The sequence below is a fragment of the Dryobates pubescens genome, chromosome 21 (genome assembly GCF_014839835.1).
Source record: "Dryobates pubescens isolate bDryPub1 chromosome 21, bDryPub1.pri, whole genome shotgun sequence".
Classification (NCBI taxonomy): Eukaryota; Metazoa; Chordata; class Aves; order Piciformes; family Picidae; genus Dryobates; species Dryobates pubescens.
The window spans coordinates 15,441,835-15,456,057 of NC_071632.1; the positions used below are offsets into that span (position 1 = coordinate 15,441,835).

General features: G+C 47.6%; 1 protein-coding gene across 1 annotated transcript; it reads left to right on the plus strand.

Annotated features, from left to right (window-relative positions):
* The first annotated feature begins 3,898 nt into the window (after positions 1–3,898).
* Positions 3,899–12,042, plus strand: CRYGN (crystallin gamma N). Its single transcript, XM_009897838.2, has 4 exons — positions 3,899–4,000; positions 4,464–4,712; positions 6,334–6,479; positions 11,825–12,042. Exons 1-4 carry the CDS (start codon positions 3,980–3,982, stop codon positions 11,952–11,954), a joined length of 546 nt encoding a protein of 181 aa, XP_009896140.1. The 5' UTR covers positions 3,899–3,979; the 3' UTR covers positions 11,955–12,042.
* The last annotated feature ends 2,181 nt before the right edge of the window (positions 12,043–14,223 follow it).

A 14,223-nucleotide genomic window follows, 5' to 3' on the forward strand; every position in this document is an offset into this window, starting at 1 on the left:
CAGTGTGGGTTTAATACAGAAACTCTCCATTGAGTCATAAAAGATTGTTTCTCAATCTAGGGTCTGTTGCTGCTCTGAAGGTGGCCTGCAAGATGTGTTCATCCTTTTCAGCAGTGAGTCAAATAATTTTCCATGGGAAGCAGCTGGACCCATGGTTGTTCCATACCTACTGAGCTAGAAGTATCTCATGCTGTGGTATGTGAGGAAATCTGAGTGTTTTAAAGCAAGATGATGTTTTGAAGGCCCTGAAATAAAGATGTTTCCTGTGCTGGATCTTAACTTTGCTTTACAAATACTGAAAGCTACTCCAGAAGGTAAAGTGTGGCCCTTTCAGAGGATGCAGTGCAACTCCTTGGCTGTTGCTCACTGAATTATTAGCTATGTGGGATTTTACTGGCTGTAGTAGGTACCTCCAAGGAGAATGTTAATCCTGTTCTGCATCTACTAAGAAATATTCCTGTTAGTATTAGTGAGGTCACTCCCACAGATTCACCTCCAAGAGTCACACCCTGCTCTCTTGGAACATCTGTGTCAGAGAAGCGAGTTTGGCATCTTCCTGCCATAACTGAGTTGTTTGGCAGCATCCTTCCACCAGCACCACCTAACTGCAGATTATTGTGAGGTGTGTTGTTGGGCTGGACACGTGACAATGGCCTGTGTCTGCTGAGCTGCATGAAAAAATCACCTTCTTAAATCCTGTGTAACACCCCATGGAAAGAGGCGGTGGCATCTTATGGCTGCATTTTGAAGCCCACCTGGCCTAGGTTTATTTACATCAATACAACCTTCTTCACAGCCCTTTGGCATGTAATGGAAATCACTTTTGTAAGAGGACAAGAGCTGTGCCCAGATCCTGTGCATAGGTGGGATGTAGGAAGGAGAGGGGAGTGGTGGCCAGAAGGAAGGGTATGCTGGATGGTTGATTTCTGATTTCTAACATGTCTGGGTCTATCTGTGACTGATGTTGGTACCAGCAGTGTCTTACGGCATCCAGTCTGTCCCACCCTCATTTTGTTGGGGATGTAACTGTTTGTGACCATCTCACTCCTTAGTCCTATGGCAATAGGAACAGCACAGCCTGGAGCCAACTCTGTGGACATCAAGCCCAATTTCTCACTCTCTTGAAACCGAGATGCACAAAAAAAGAAAAAACTATCTCAGGCTTTTGGGGTTTTTCTGTTCAGGCCAGTGCTCAGACTGGCAAGTTGCTGTTTCCTTTTAACAGCCACAGCCCAGGAGGGCTGCCCATGATCCTGTTGGTGTGGGGCACTGTGATCCTGCACCTGGGCATGAGCGGGAGGCAAGGTCTGCCCCAGCATCACATTCCTGAAGGACTGCTAGTGGCAACAGACTCCTCAGGCCGCTCTTTTCTCACTTCATGGGCAGTCTTTCCATCCTTGGCAAGGAATTGGGGGAATTTGTCCAGGAATTGTGATTTGCCGTTCTTCAGTGTTCTTTTTTCCCCCACCGTGTTCCCTTTTTACTGAAGATGGATCCTTTGTCATTTCATGTCTTTAATGAGGTTTCTCAAGGAAATGAGAAGAAAGTGGTCACACCCTCTTTCCATCTCTCCTGAAATAGCTTTGAACCTGTTGGACAGCAGGCTTTAGACACATCATGTTCCTGCACATTTAATTAAAGCTCTCACCTTTGGAGAAACAGGAAAATCCCATCATGAGACCAGAGCCAACGGAAACCAGGCTTTTGTGGTTCCATAAAAACCTCTTCCTGCGGTAATATTACTTCACTGGATACTTTAGGGATGGTTTGTCATAGATACTGTGGGTCTTCTTCTCCAGGCACCAACCAGCTCATGGCAATACAAGGAGTATGTGAGCTCTTATGGCCCGAATGAATAGCAGTTGGGTCCCAATGCCAGTGATGGTAAGAAATCATCACCCCGGTGCTCCCAGCCATGACTCAGAAGAGGGACATGTCTCCTTCCCTCCTAGGGCACGAAGTGCAAGGCCACAGGGAAGGGCTGGTTTGGGGGACACTGCTAATACCCCTCACCTTGGTTACTTTCTTCCAAGTGGGACTTCCCATGTCCTGTTACTATTCTTGCACCTTCTGGTGACTAATTTAGGACCTAGGAGGTAACATCAGCATTTCAGTGAGGGTTTGGGTAGGATGTTTTTATTAGATGAGCTTTTTCTTCATTACTTCCTGCCTCTCATCAGAAATGTAAATGGGAAGTGCATTTCTGTGATGTTTGGGCAGGTTTACCTGTGTCAGATGAAGGATGCATTTCTCTTCCAAATGCAATGTGCAACTTCCCTCCTTCCTCGTCCTGGTCAATACGATGTCTTCCAGCTCAGCCTACGTGTGTGTACACATGCACTAATTAACTTTTACATCTTAACTGAAAGGGTGGAGTACATTTAAGCCTTAATAATGGCATCCTTTCTTCAGAACTGGTCTTTCATCTTGAAACAGAGTGGTGAACCAAGGCAGCAGAGTGGGGATGCCGAGCAAGGCTGCTGGCACACATGCAGATGGGAGTGACTGCCAAGAAATGAGTTTTTAGGTTTCAGATTCATAGCATGTGCCTGATGGTCCAGGGAGCGGAGCACTGGTGGTGGTGGGGAGGTTATAGGATTCACACAGGCGGCAGGGGAAGATTTGATGAATAGGATCTGGGTGTGAAGTCTCTTCCAGAGCTATTAAATAGGATTAAGGATGACTCTTCCCGTGATATGGTGGCCTGGTAACATCTCTGTGCTGGCCCATGGGCCACTCCATGCATTTACCTTCACCTCTTCCTACCCTGCCTTAGAAATATAAACTGATGGTGTTTATGGGCTTGGGATTTCCCTTGCTATTTGTTCTGAGAATCACAGAATCGTTTTGGTTGGAAAAGACTTCTAAGATCATTGAGTCCAACCATGGCAATTAAACCATGTCCTGAAATGCCATGTCCACACCTTTCTTGAATACCTCCAGGGATGGTGATTCTACCATCTCCCTGGGCAGCCTGTTTCAATGCCTGACAAGTCTTTCAGGAAAGAAATTTTCCCTAATATCCAATCTAAACCTCCCCAGGCACAGTTCCAGGCCATAAGGCAGTTAAAGTCTCTTCATGCCCTTATAGCACAAAAGGGAGAGTATGAAGCAGCTTTTCTTTGCACTGGTGTTTGAGATGCCAGGTTCTGAAGCAAGAAGTGCAGCTGTATGGGAAACACTACTTTATGGTCAATTGTATGTCTTAAAAATCCCTCTAATCCTAGATCTGTGTCTTGGTGCTTCAGTGTTGAAAGATCAAAACATTCATAAAAACAATGCTTGTGAAGAGCATTCATGAGTTTCACTGGAGAGGATTAGATCTTTGGTTTTCTGATATGCTATTTAAAGAGGTTTGAAGGTTGAATGAGAAACCATTGCTTTGAAGGAAGGAGTGCAGTGTATTATTGTGGAGGAGAGTTCCAAGGACACTTGCTTTTGGTTGCCACACTGCAATAAGAGTGAAGCTGGGGAAAAGAAACAGTAAAAAGAAGTGAATTAAATACAGAGAAACTATGTATACAAAGAGATGCTGCCATTTCCCTATTTACTTACTACCTGTAAGAAGTAAAGTAAGAGGGTAAAAACAGGGAGGGAAAAAAAAAGGGGGGAAGGAAGAAAAGGAAGGGGCAAAAGGAAAAAAGTAGGAAATAAATCAGAAAAAAAAAGTAAGTTGTTCAAAAAGGAGTAGTCAGTGTGCACCACTAATTGAGCAAAGCCCTGCCAAGCAAATCTTTTGTCAGCTCGTCTGTCCGAAATCAAAAGCCCAGACTCAGCAGGCCCCGTCCCCGGCGGTTCTGCCTACGAAGCAGGAATGCCAAAGCCCCTGGTTCCCACTGCTTTGTTAAACAGCCCTTGACACACCAGCCCTGTCCCTCCCACCCCCACCGGCTGCTATATAGCACAGTGTCCAACCTTGCTGTCCATTGCCATTTGGGTTTGGCTCCTGCTCTTGTTCTTGGATAGCAGCCAGCAGAACATGTCTCAGTACTCAGGAAAAGTAAGTAACGACCCCACCGCTTCCCTTGCAGCCTGGGACCAAGGAGCCAGAGCATCCTCTGGGCTGAAAGATGAGTTTGGGGATAACATCCTGGGGGATGTGACACGAAGGATGATACTGGGAGCAAATTTAGTAGCAGGGATGGGGAAGGTGGGCAGAAGGAGCTGCATTTTGGGAGCCAAATTTCCTGTTTAAACGTTCCTGCTGGAAACACACATGAGCAAGCACAAGGCAGTGAGAAGTGTCGTAAATGTGGGATGCATCGCCTTCTCAGAGAAACAAATACCCTCCTGAGGAAAACATGCCAGTTGTGCCGTGCTCCTGTTGCTGGAAAGGAGCTTTAAAAACCCAAACAAACCCAGACCATCCTAAAACTTACGCATCTGCAAGAGATTCCCTTCTGCTCAAAATGAAGGTCGTGCCCTGCCCCTCACGACGGGTCTGTTTTCTTCCCTCCTTCCAGATCACTTTTTACGAAGGCAAATGCTTCACAGGCAGAAAGCTGGAGGTCTGTGGCAGCTGCAGCAGCTTCCAGGACCGAGGTTTCCTCAACCGAGTCAACTCCATCTGCGTCCAGAGTGGGGCTTGGGTCTGCTTCGATCACCCTGACTTCCGAGGGCAGCAGTATGTCTTGGAGCACGGCGAGTACCCAGAGTTCTACCACTGGAATGGCCGCAGCGACCATCTGGGCTCCTGCCGGCCCGTCGGGATGGTGAGTGGGTGATGATGAGGATGCTTTGCTCTCTTGGCTGGAGCATTAGTGGGATGGAACTGCTGTTGGGGTTTATTTGTCATGAGCACCATGAAAACATGCAATAAAAATGTGTGCTCTTTAGAAAGAATCCAGCTATTGAGACGGAAACCAGGGAAGGTTTTGTCCTCCTTCATAGTGGTCTTCAGAAGCCACGAAGCTGAGTTGCAGTTTCACCTTCCTTGTGCAGCATGAGGAGCAGCCCCTTTCATGAGAGGAGATTTTCCTGTGTTTTTTCAGATGAGGTGGCAAGAGCTCTGCCAGCCTTCCTTTATAACACCAGTTGCTATGAAATGCTGATGGGGGAATACCGATGGGGTCTGTTGCCCAAGGCAAGTTTGAACTGCAGCAGCCTGGTCTCCCCATGCACTTGGAAAGGGGAGCAGGCAGCCCCAGGGCTTTCCTGGGCCAGTCCTATAGGGCAACTAGGCTGAATTTAGCTGAATTCTCTGCTCTTGCAAAACCTCTCTCAGTACTCCTAAACTAAACCAACTTTTTCTCTATGCTAGATAGTTTCCTCTTATGAGGCTTTCAAAAGCAGCACCCAGAGGAAGGTTCAACTGGGAAGATTAAAATGTAGCAAAGAAAAATGAATCTGGGTTAGGTCTTTCCATTCAACTCTCTTGTTGCTCATAACCCCCAGGGCAATGATGAATCCACTTGGATCTGATGGCGTTACTTGTTGGCCTCAAAGCTGATCTTTGGCATGGCCGTGAGTTTGTCTCAGGTCCGTAACATCCCTCCCAAAGCACCTCCACAGTCCATAGGTGGAGGGTTGCTCTGTCCTGGGCCCTGGAGCCCAGTCAGCACAGGAATGTGCTTGGCCTTCCCTGGCCCATGATTTTCCCTGTGAGATGCCAGCAAGTGCTTGGAGGCATTTCTGCAGCACAGATTCCCAGAGGAATGTTGGCTCAGGCACAGTATCCGCACGGCTGCTGCTGTGGGCTTTGGTCTTGCAGCCCAGCCTGCTTGTGTGCTGACATTGTTTATTTGGAAAATGTATGTAGGTATTTGAATTTGGCTTAAAAAGTACCCTTTCAGCTTGCTCTCTGTTCCAAATACCTATGCCACAGGCTGCAGAAATCTCCCTGGAGGAATGTATTTCATATCACCCACAAGGGCTCACACAACAATGATGATGCTAGGAAAGTTTCCTCCTCTTTCCCCTTTTTTTGTTTTCCTTAAAGGCATAACATCTCTTGTCAGGAACAGGAGGGAGTGTGGGTTTGTGGGCCAGGGGGAGGATCTGCGGGTGGGTGAAGGGCTACATGCCCGAGCACAAGGCATCCCACAAGCAGCATCTCTGCATGTGGATGGCAGCTGTGGGAGGGTGCTGCTGGGTGCATGGATGAGGACCTTCTGCCTGCCTTCCTGGTTGGTGTGGTGTGCTGGGAGGTGGCATGAGTTTGTGCACATGGATGAGTTAGGCCTACTTTTCACATTTCCCTTCCAGAGCATCCTTCTGTCTTCCCCTTTGCTTCCCCTTTGTCTTACAAAAGCTGGGGAAAGAGCTGATTGCTTTTCTAATTCATTTTTTTCCCCTTTCTTCTTTTTTTGTTGACTCAAATCCCTTTGTCCCCAGCATGGTGAGAATTACAGGATTGAAATATTTGAGGGGAGCCATTTTAGTGGTCCCAGCCTGGAGCTGACAGAAGATTGCTCCTTCCTGCAGGGACAAGGCTGGGACAAGACCTGCATCAATGCCCTCAAAGTGTACGGCGACGGCGCGTAAGTACCCACAGGTGCCCCAGCACGCAGCTGCTGGGCTGCTCCCTGCCCTGTGCCCTTTGTGTCAGCACTGCAGGGGAGCACAGCAACTGCAGAGACTCTCCCCATTATGCAGAAGCCTGTTGATGCTGGGGGAAACTTGAAGAAAGCCCTAAAAATGTGAGTGAAGTCTATAGCAAAACAATTAATTTTGGTGCCTGCCTGTTGAGAGCTGCTTCAGAGGGGCATGACTTTTGGAGAGTGGCAACTAAACACAGGCTACAAGAGCTCTGAAACACCTTTTTAAGGTATATGAAGCAGGAAGCCTAAATCCATTATTTTATTTTATTTTTCTTCTTATTTTTTTAAACATTTCTGTGTATGTTTCCAAATACCTCTTTACAGTCCATGCAGAACCTTTTGGGGAGCACGTATGGGTGGCTTCGGGTGAGGCAGATCAGGGGTTTTGCTTTGCAAGTGGCTTCACCAAGGCTGGCAACACCAGAAACCTCCTCCTTGGACAGCAAAAACGAGGCAGTGGCATGTACTTCAGAATTAATCTCTACCTTTGAAAGACAGGGACAATTGCAGTGATGATGCACAGCCACCCTGATGGGGGTTTTTGGTCACCCTCAGTGCCTTGTGAATCCACTTTGCAGATGTGTTTCAGCCCCATGCTCCTGCCCCTGCAGAGGCTCTGGCAGCATGGCAGCTTTGCCTTTTTCTTGCTCTTGGGTGGCAATTTGCATTTTCTCAGCAGTGTTGACCCTTTCTAGGTTTGTTTTTTTTTCTCTTGTGAGACAGGTTGCTGTCTAACCATCTCCCCTTTCTTCTCTCTGCCAAGTCTGTTTTCACTGTTAGTGTGTTGGTAGTGAGGAAATGACAAAAGATCCTCCTAGAGCCAGGCAGAGGGTGGCTGGAGCAAGGCATGGGGCAGAAGGGAGCACCTGCAGAGGAGGAGCTGGGCTGTTCCTTTGCTTGTCCTGGACTGGATATTGTGCATCTCACCTGCACCCAACCTGGGATTGTGGACTCTTTCTGTCCAATGGGAATTTTTTCCTAGAATAGGAGAAAGATTGTTGTGACATCCTGAGAGCAAGTGTGCTGCAGGACCCTTTCTGATTCAATCAAGACCGCTCCTCTTCCAACAGAGAGGCCTATGCTCAGGCAGAGGTGGCTCATTAGAACTAAGGAGCAGAGCTCCCAGCTCCCAATGGGAAGAAATGGCTGGAGTGTTCTGGGGACTCTGTTAATGCTGTGCATTTGAATCAAAAGGCATTTGAGTACCAAAACTACAAAGCCAAGAGAGCGCCTGCAAGTACTCTGGCAAGAGCTTTAGGGCCAATTATTTACCACATGTGTCCCTGTAGCAGAGCCTGGAGCTTGAGAAATTGGGAAGCTGCCCGGAAACTTTCAAGCACTTAAATGTTTCAGATTGATTTTCCCTCTCCCCTGCAGAATATATAAGGGGCATAAAGCTTGCTTTCCCTCACATAGGAGCCTAGACTGTTTATGTTAACATGACACAACTTCTCAAAGGCTTTGAGTAGCAATAAAACAATAGGGGGAAAAATACGGAGAGGAGTGTGGTAAGGAAGTTTGCTGAGTTTTGTAGCATTACATTTAGACTCCAGGAAGATGGTTGATGTAAGCATGTGGAAGGGTCTGTAAAAAACATTAAAAGGCAGGACAGTGCAGAGAGACCTGCTGGCCCTGGACTGTAGGAGTAGTGGGGGAGGAAGGACATACTATGGTAGAGAAGTGAGACCTGTTTGGAGAAAGGCATCCTTTGGATGGACCATATAAGCCCAGGTGACCCAGAGTTGCTGCAGGTGTAGCTGGTGCTGGACTCAGCCTGGAAAAGCCCTCCCAAGACCCATCCTTGACCACGCAGGGAGTAGAGAAGATGGGGTAACTGGAGATGAAGGGAGTTTCAGCAACAGGCTGTCTCCAGCACATCTCCAGCCTGAAAGTGGGTCTGTTTCACCCTCTGCATGCTGAAAGCAGATGTAAAACAGGATCTGTGAGTTCCCTGCCTCTGCTAGTAGTGTTGAAGTCTCACTCTGCAACTTTTCCCCTTAATTTTTGGTGTGGTTTCTTGTTGAGTCTTAGGGTGTCCAGCACCTTCCCCATTATCCTTTTGGGGTTGGCAACTGCTACCAGCCAGGAAGGAATGGTGGTAAAGCTGTTAAAGCCATGCTGGAAATGAGCTTGCTATTTCAGAGCAGTTTTGAGATGCTGCCACCTCCTCGGAAGCTGTTGAGGTTTGCATGGCGAGCGGCTTCGCCCATCCCACGGGCAGAGCCAGCTCTGGTATCACATATGGTATCATCTGGGTTTAGATGATGACATGCACTTCTTGTCCTCCTTTGTGCCTCAGCCACTCCACAGAGGATTGCTTAGAAACAACTACTTTAAAAAGCTGGATTTGTTTTACAGTCCTGGAGAGCATAACTCCCCAAAGTGTTTTTCTGTGTTATGGTGACATAACTCGAAGGAACAAGACCAACCATTTATTCCGCTGAAGCACTTAGGAGCGTTTGGTAGGTGCTCTGCAGTCAGGCTGTAAAGTATCACCCAGAACAGGTACCCAGCTGTTGCTGCTCAATAAACATTGCACATCCCTCAGCATAGGCTATACCTGCTCATGGCATTGCTCAAGTGCTTCATGGAGAATAAGTGACCTTGAGCCCTTCTGCAGGCACCCTGCTTGGTTTAGGCTGGAGCTGCAGCACTCCCCTGCTAGTTTTTACAGCTCCAGCAGTCAGTTTTGGCCTACAGGGCTTGTGTCGGTTCCATGCGAGTTTTATTCCCACGTCCTCTGGGTTTATGTGCTAATGAAACACAGCACCGAGACGTTTGAGGGCTGTGTGCTATGTGTCTGGATCAGCTCCCCCATGCTGGGCTTGAGGACAGGATCATCTATTTTTTTTGTTTTCTGGGCTCCTGACAGACTTGATTTCCTCTCTCACTGACAGTCCCAGAGAATGTAAATTTTAGGCAATAAAGGAACAACTAAGTAAGCCATACAAGCCTTCACTCATCACCTTGCACTGCCAATACACTTCACTTCCAGCTTTCTGCTATTCCTTTTATTCCCCTTTTTTGCAGCCTTCCCCCAAGCAGAGAGACAAACTGGTGGGTTCTTATCACCACACCAGATCACAGTTTGCTTCTGTCTGCCCCAAGGCTTGTCCCATTCCCTCCATGTGACTGTGCAGACCTGTCAGCAGGAAAGGCAATGATTGTGAGAGGCTCATGTACCTCCTGTGCTATTCCCCAGAGACCACCAGCTGTTGAAAGATAATCTATGGCAGACCAGACCCAGAACATCCACCCTGTTCCAGTGGGCCAGCAATGCCCTGTGAACATCCTTGTCCTACCATTATGCAGCATTTTCAATAGCTTTAGGTTTTTTCAGCAGGAGGGAAAGATTAGAAAGCCCAGAGAATAAGACTGGGAGCTCTTCAGGAGTGCTTGAGAGAGGAATGGTGAGCTGATGGAAAAAGAGGCCTGTGATCATTCAAAAAGAGAGAAGGGATGGGGTAAAAAGACAGACATGTGCCCTATGAACAAGACCAGGGTGTATCTGGAGCAGGAAAGTAATTTTATGTAGTTCTTAATTAAGCTGAAGAGCTGAGCATGCTCTCCAGTGGTGCACATCAGGCTATGTGCTGGGAGGGGGGGACACAGCTTCAGGGCAGTCTGCCATTACACTCACATGAGCAGCAGGCAGCCTTCCCCACACACTGCGAAGTGAGTTTGAAAAGAAATGTCTGAGGATGACTTTGTAAATCTTGTTCAGAGATAAACTGGCTGCAAAAATTGCCAAAGAATGAATTTGTTTGTTTGTAACACATGCTCCAGATCCAAAAGCCTCTTGCTGAGCGTGTTGCAGCCATGCAAGCATGGGCAGCAGGGTGGAGAAGGGCACCAGGCAGGCATGTGCTCAATGTGTCAGTCGTGTCAGTGCATAGGCAGATGGGAGAAGGGGCCCACCACAGACCCACCTGGTGTCCTCTCAGCAACACAAATCTGTGTGTCAAGGGATCTCTGAGGTGGTTTGATGAAATACCCTAACCTTTCGCTTTTCAAAAAATTAATGCCACTGGGTGGCTGGTTTTACAATTAGCATTCCTAGGCCTCCAGCATTTTGCTCTGGGTCAGACTGATTTGAGTTCACCAGCTGTTGCTTGACCCTGGAGGCCCAACACTCTTTGACCCATCCAGCACTGAAGAGGAGTTTCTCCCTGAAAATCTCACATACGTTAGATGGCAAACCTGGTGTCACAGCTGAATTCCTAGGAAGAGACAGAGCACAGCGACCAAATGACTTGAAGGATTGCATTTGTGCTCTGCTGTCATTGCTGAGCCAATAGATGGCACAAGCAGCAGAGATCCTGACAAAGTCCTTAAAAATGCTGGGAAGAGAGGAACAAGGCAGACATGAGCAGTTCAGCCGTGATAGGGTTGAAACCTGACTCTGAAACTGTCAGGGCAATGGCAAAACTTGGTGGTAGAGCATGGGACATTTAAACAGAGGGAAGAGGTGGCACTTGTGGCCACATTAAGATTGTGGCACAATGTTTAACAAAGAAACAAAGGGAGAGAAGAGTATCAAAATATGTCCTTCTTGACCATCAGAACTGCTTCTGACTTGAAGACCTTCAAATGGAGAAAGACATGCCGAGAGATATGCCAGTCGAGAAAGATGTAACCAAGCTAGGTGACGAATGCATGCCCAGGCCACCAAGGCTTTTGAGTGTTTCATCTGTTTGACTGTATTTCAAGGGAATGTTGGAGTTAACTTTGGATGTAGAGATAAAGTGAACATAACTGAGCCAAGTCCTGCTCTCTTCTGGAAAGCATCTAAGAGAGGCAATTGAGAATTACTAGCAAAGAGAAAAATTATTAAATATGGTTCCTATTACAGCTAGTGAGTCCACTCAAAGAGGTAAAACACGCTTCAAGAGTTGCACATTTCTTCTTGCAGGCCAAAATGGATTTACACAGGGGCTGAGCAGGCTCATGTCCTTCTTTAACACTATCAAATGCTATTAAATTTGTTTTGTTGCACTTGGTGAAGCTTAGATCAATTTCTGCAGCAACGTGAAGCAGGGAGCCCCTGAGCCTGGGCTTCGTTGCTGGTGTAACCCGGAACAACTTCTAAAGGCAAGGTTCAGTCTGGCTGTGGATAATTACCAGGCTATGTTGGAAGTGGGGGGAAATGCCAAGCCATTAACTCCGCTGGAGGCACTTCTGTGGGCAGGATGGGACTGGGGCTGTGGCAGCCGCTCTCTGGGCATGAGGCCATGTCTCATGACCGTGTTGTTGGGACCCAAGTAAAACCCTCCTTTTCTGTTCAGGTGGGTGCTGTACGAGGAGCCCAACTACCGAGGCCGCATGTACGTGGTGGAGCGAGGGGACTTCAGCAGCTTCAATGCGTGGCAGGCGCGCAGTGCGAGTGTCCAGTCCATCAGGAGAGTTGTCAACTAGCTCTAGCTGAGCTAACATCCTGCTAGCCATGGCCTGCTGAGTGCAGGTATCATCCTCCTCCCCCCTCATTGACTGCTGGAATAAATTGTTAAACACCAGCTTTTGGCTCTTAAGTATTCTTTTTCCATCATTTTCCATCGAGCTCAAGTGGAAGTGGATGTGCCACCTTTCTAAGCTTGACTTACATGCTGTGAATTTGCTTTTTCATTCTGCAGTGATTTTTAAGGAGGACAGAAAGGTGATGGACCAAAACTGGTGGTGATAAGCAGACGCAGGAATGTACTCCCCGGTGTGGTTGTGGCCTGACACATGTTCACTCTGGGATGGACCCAGGTGACTCCTGATGCCTGGAGGAGGTCACATTGCTGCACAGGTGTGCTGTGAACACAGGCACACAGCCATCAGAGGGTCTTCTTGTGCCACGTGAGGACACACATGAGGATCATGTCAGGATCTGACCAATTTGCAGGGTCATGTGCTGGTCCTGATGCAAAGGTGGTAGGAATCATTTGTCCTGAGTTACTTGGACCAGCACACATCAAGAAATACTTTTTTTTTTTTTTTTAATTCCCTGAAGGCACAAAACTTGAGCAATATTCTCTTTGCTCCCTGATTCATAAGCCCTTCAGCTGACAATGACATTTTGAGGGGGTGGCAGCACAGCAAACTACCACGGCACTGTCACCTCCTGCACAACCTTCTCCCCATCCTTCAGACCCTTGCTGCTTCCAGTCTGTCCCAGTTGTTTTAGTGCTCCTGAATCCCATTTGGTGTTTGGCAGTCAGGATGGGAACAGCTCTGCCTGTTTAGCTATGGACCATCTACTGCAGCCTGGACTCTTCCCCCTGCATTCAGCGCCCAAAAATCAGGGAGCTTCCTTGCTGTAAAATCATCAGCTGTGTTCAGTGCTAGCTGAGTGTTTCTGGCTACTTCAGAAAGGGGAGTTTTATTCTTCTCTGTTATTCTACTGGCTATTAAGGCTTGGCTGTCTGATGGATCCTGACAGGCACGGGCATGGTGCCGGAGAGCTGCAAAGCTCTGTGTTAATCCAGTGGGAAGCTGCTGATTTAACCACTATCCTCAGCCCTTTGAAGAGATGTGAGCAAGGCTGACAGGTCCCCAGCACATCGGAGCACTAGGACCTGTGCCTTCAGGACTGCGGGTCTGCAATGGGAGCCTGCTCTTCTCAGAGCAATCAGAAGCAGCAGGGGTACCTGCTCTGGGTTGGGGGGCTGCTTGCACTGAGGCAATTTGTAACAGCTGGGCCTTTGCCTGTGTGAGAGGGACACATGCTGTTCCCATGATGTGCCTTTGGTACCGCTGGTAGAGATGCATGGAATGAGTTTGCCAAAGAGGCATGTGTACTATACATGCATTATGGGAGGTATGGAAATACAAGAAGATCTACTTTGTGAATTCAACAGTAGTCTGGGTGATGTCTGCTTTAGCAGTGATACGAGCAACTCTGTTCTCTTGTAGACAGCTTATGGTCTGGATGCCATCCTCTACCCAAGTCATTGGAGAAAGGCTGCAGTGACACCAGAACAGCTCTAGCCTTCAATGTCCACATTCTGGGTGGCTTGTGGTGACACGTGGTCCACTGGAGACGTAAAACTATTTAAGCATCTTTAATGGATAGCAGCAAGGTATTTCTGTGTTGAAGAAGGCAGGGAAATGATTCATTCATTGAGTGGGATGCACAAACGTACAATTCAGGCATCGGCTCTTGCGTATTTCATTTTATTTTAATTAACTACAGCTTACGAAAGATTTTAGGAGTCCTTCCAGGATTAGCATTGCTCTTGCTTCATGAAGGCTCTGAGCAGCTCCTGAGCTCGATGCACTCTATTAAAAGTTAATATTCAGCCATAAGCATTGCTCTCTGTTGTGACCTTCTGGCTATTAATCTGTTAAACCCCCAAATGTGGTCCCAGGGAAGGACAGGCATTGAATTGTGACTAGCTTTAAAGGAGGATTTTCAGTCATTTGAAGCACGTTCAATGTCATGGTGCAGCATGAAGGATGAAGAAACAAAGGCTTTAAAATATACACTGACTGGAATCCCAGATGCTCTAAGCAGTTGGAGGACAAAAGAAAAGAAACTAAAGAACAGCATCCACCCACGTTCCCATGAGAACATCAGCGTTAGCTCAGAAATCCACACACCTGGGATTTTTACCACTTGGTCACACAGCCAAGGGACGTGACTGTCCCACTGGTGTTGGGGTCAAACCTGGGATATTGCAGATTTTCTGCTGTATGACTTCCA

Excerpts from the sequence above, each read along its gene's own strand:
- CRYGN (XM_009897838.2), top strand. The coding sequence starts at position 3,980 with ATGTCTCAGTACTCAGGAAAA. Across the intron at positions 4,001-4,463 it reads TGTCTCAGTACTCAGGAAAA|ATCACTTTTTACGAAGGCAA; the intron begins GTAAGTAACGAC and ends CCCTCCTTCCAG. Across the intron at positions 6,480-11,824 it reads AAAGTGTACGGCGACGGCGC|GTGGGTGCTGTACGAGGAGC; the intron begins GTAAGTACCCAC and ends TTTTCTGTTCAG.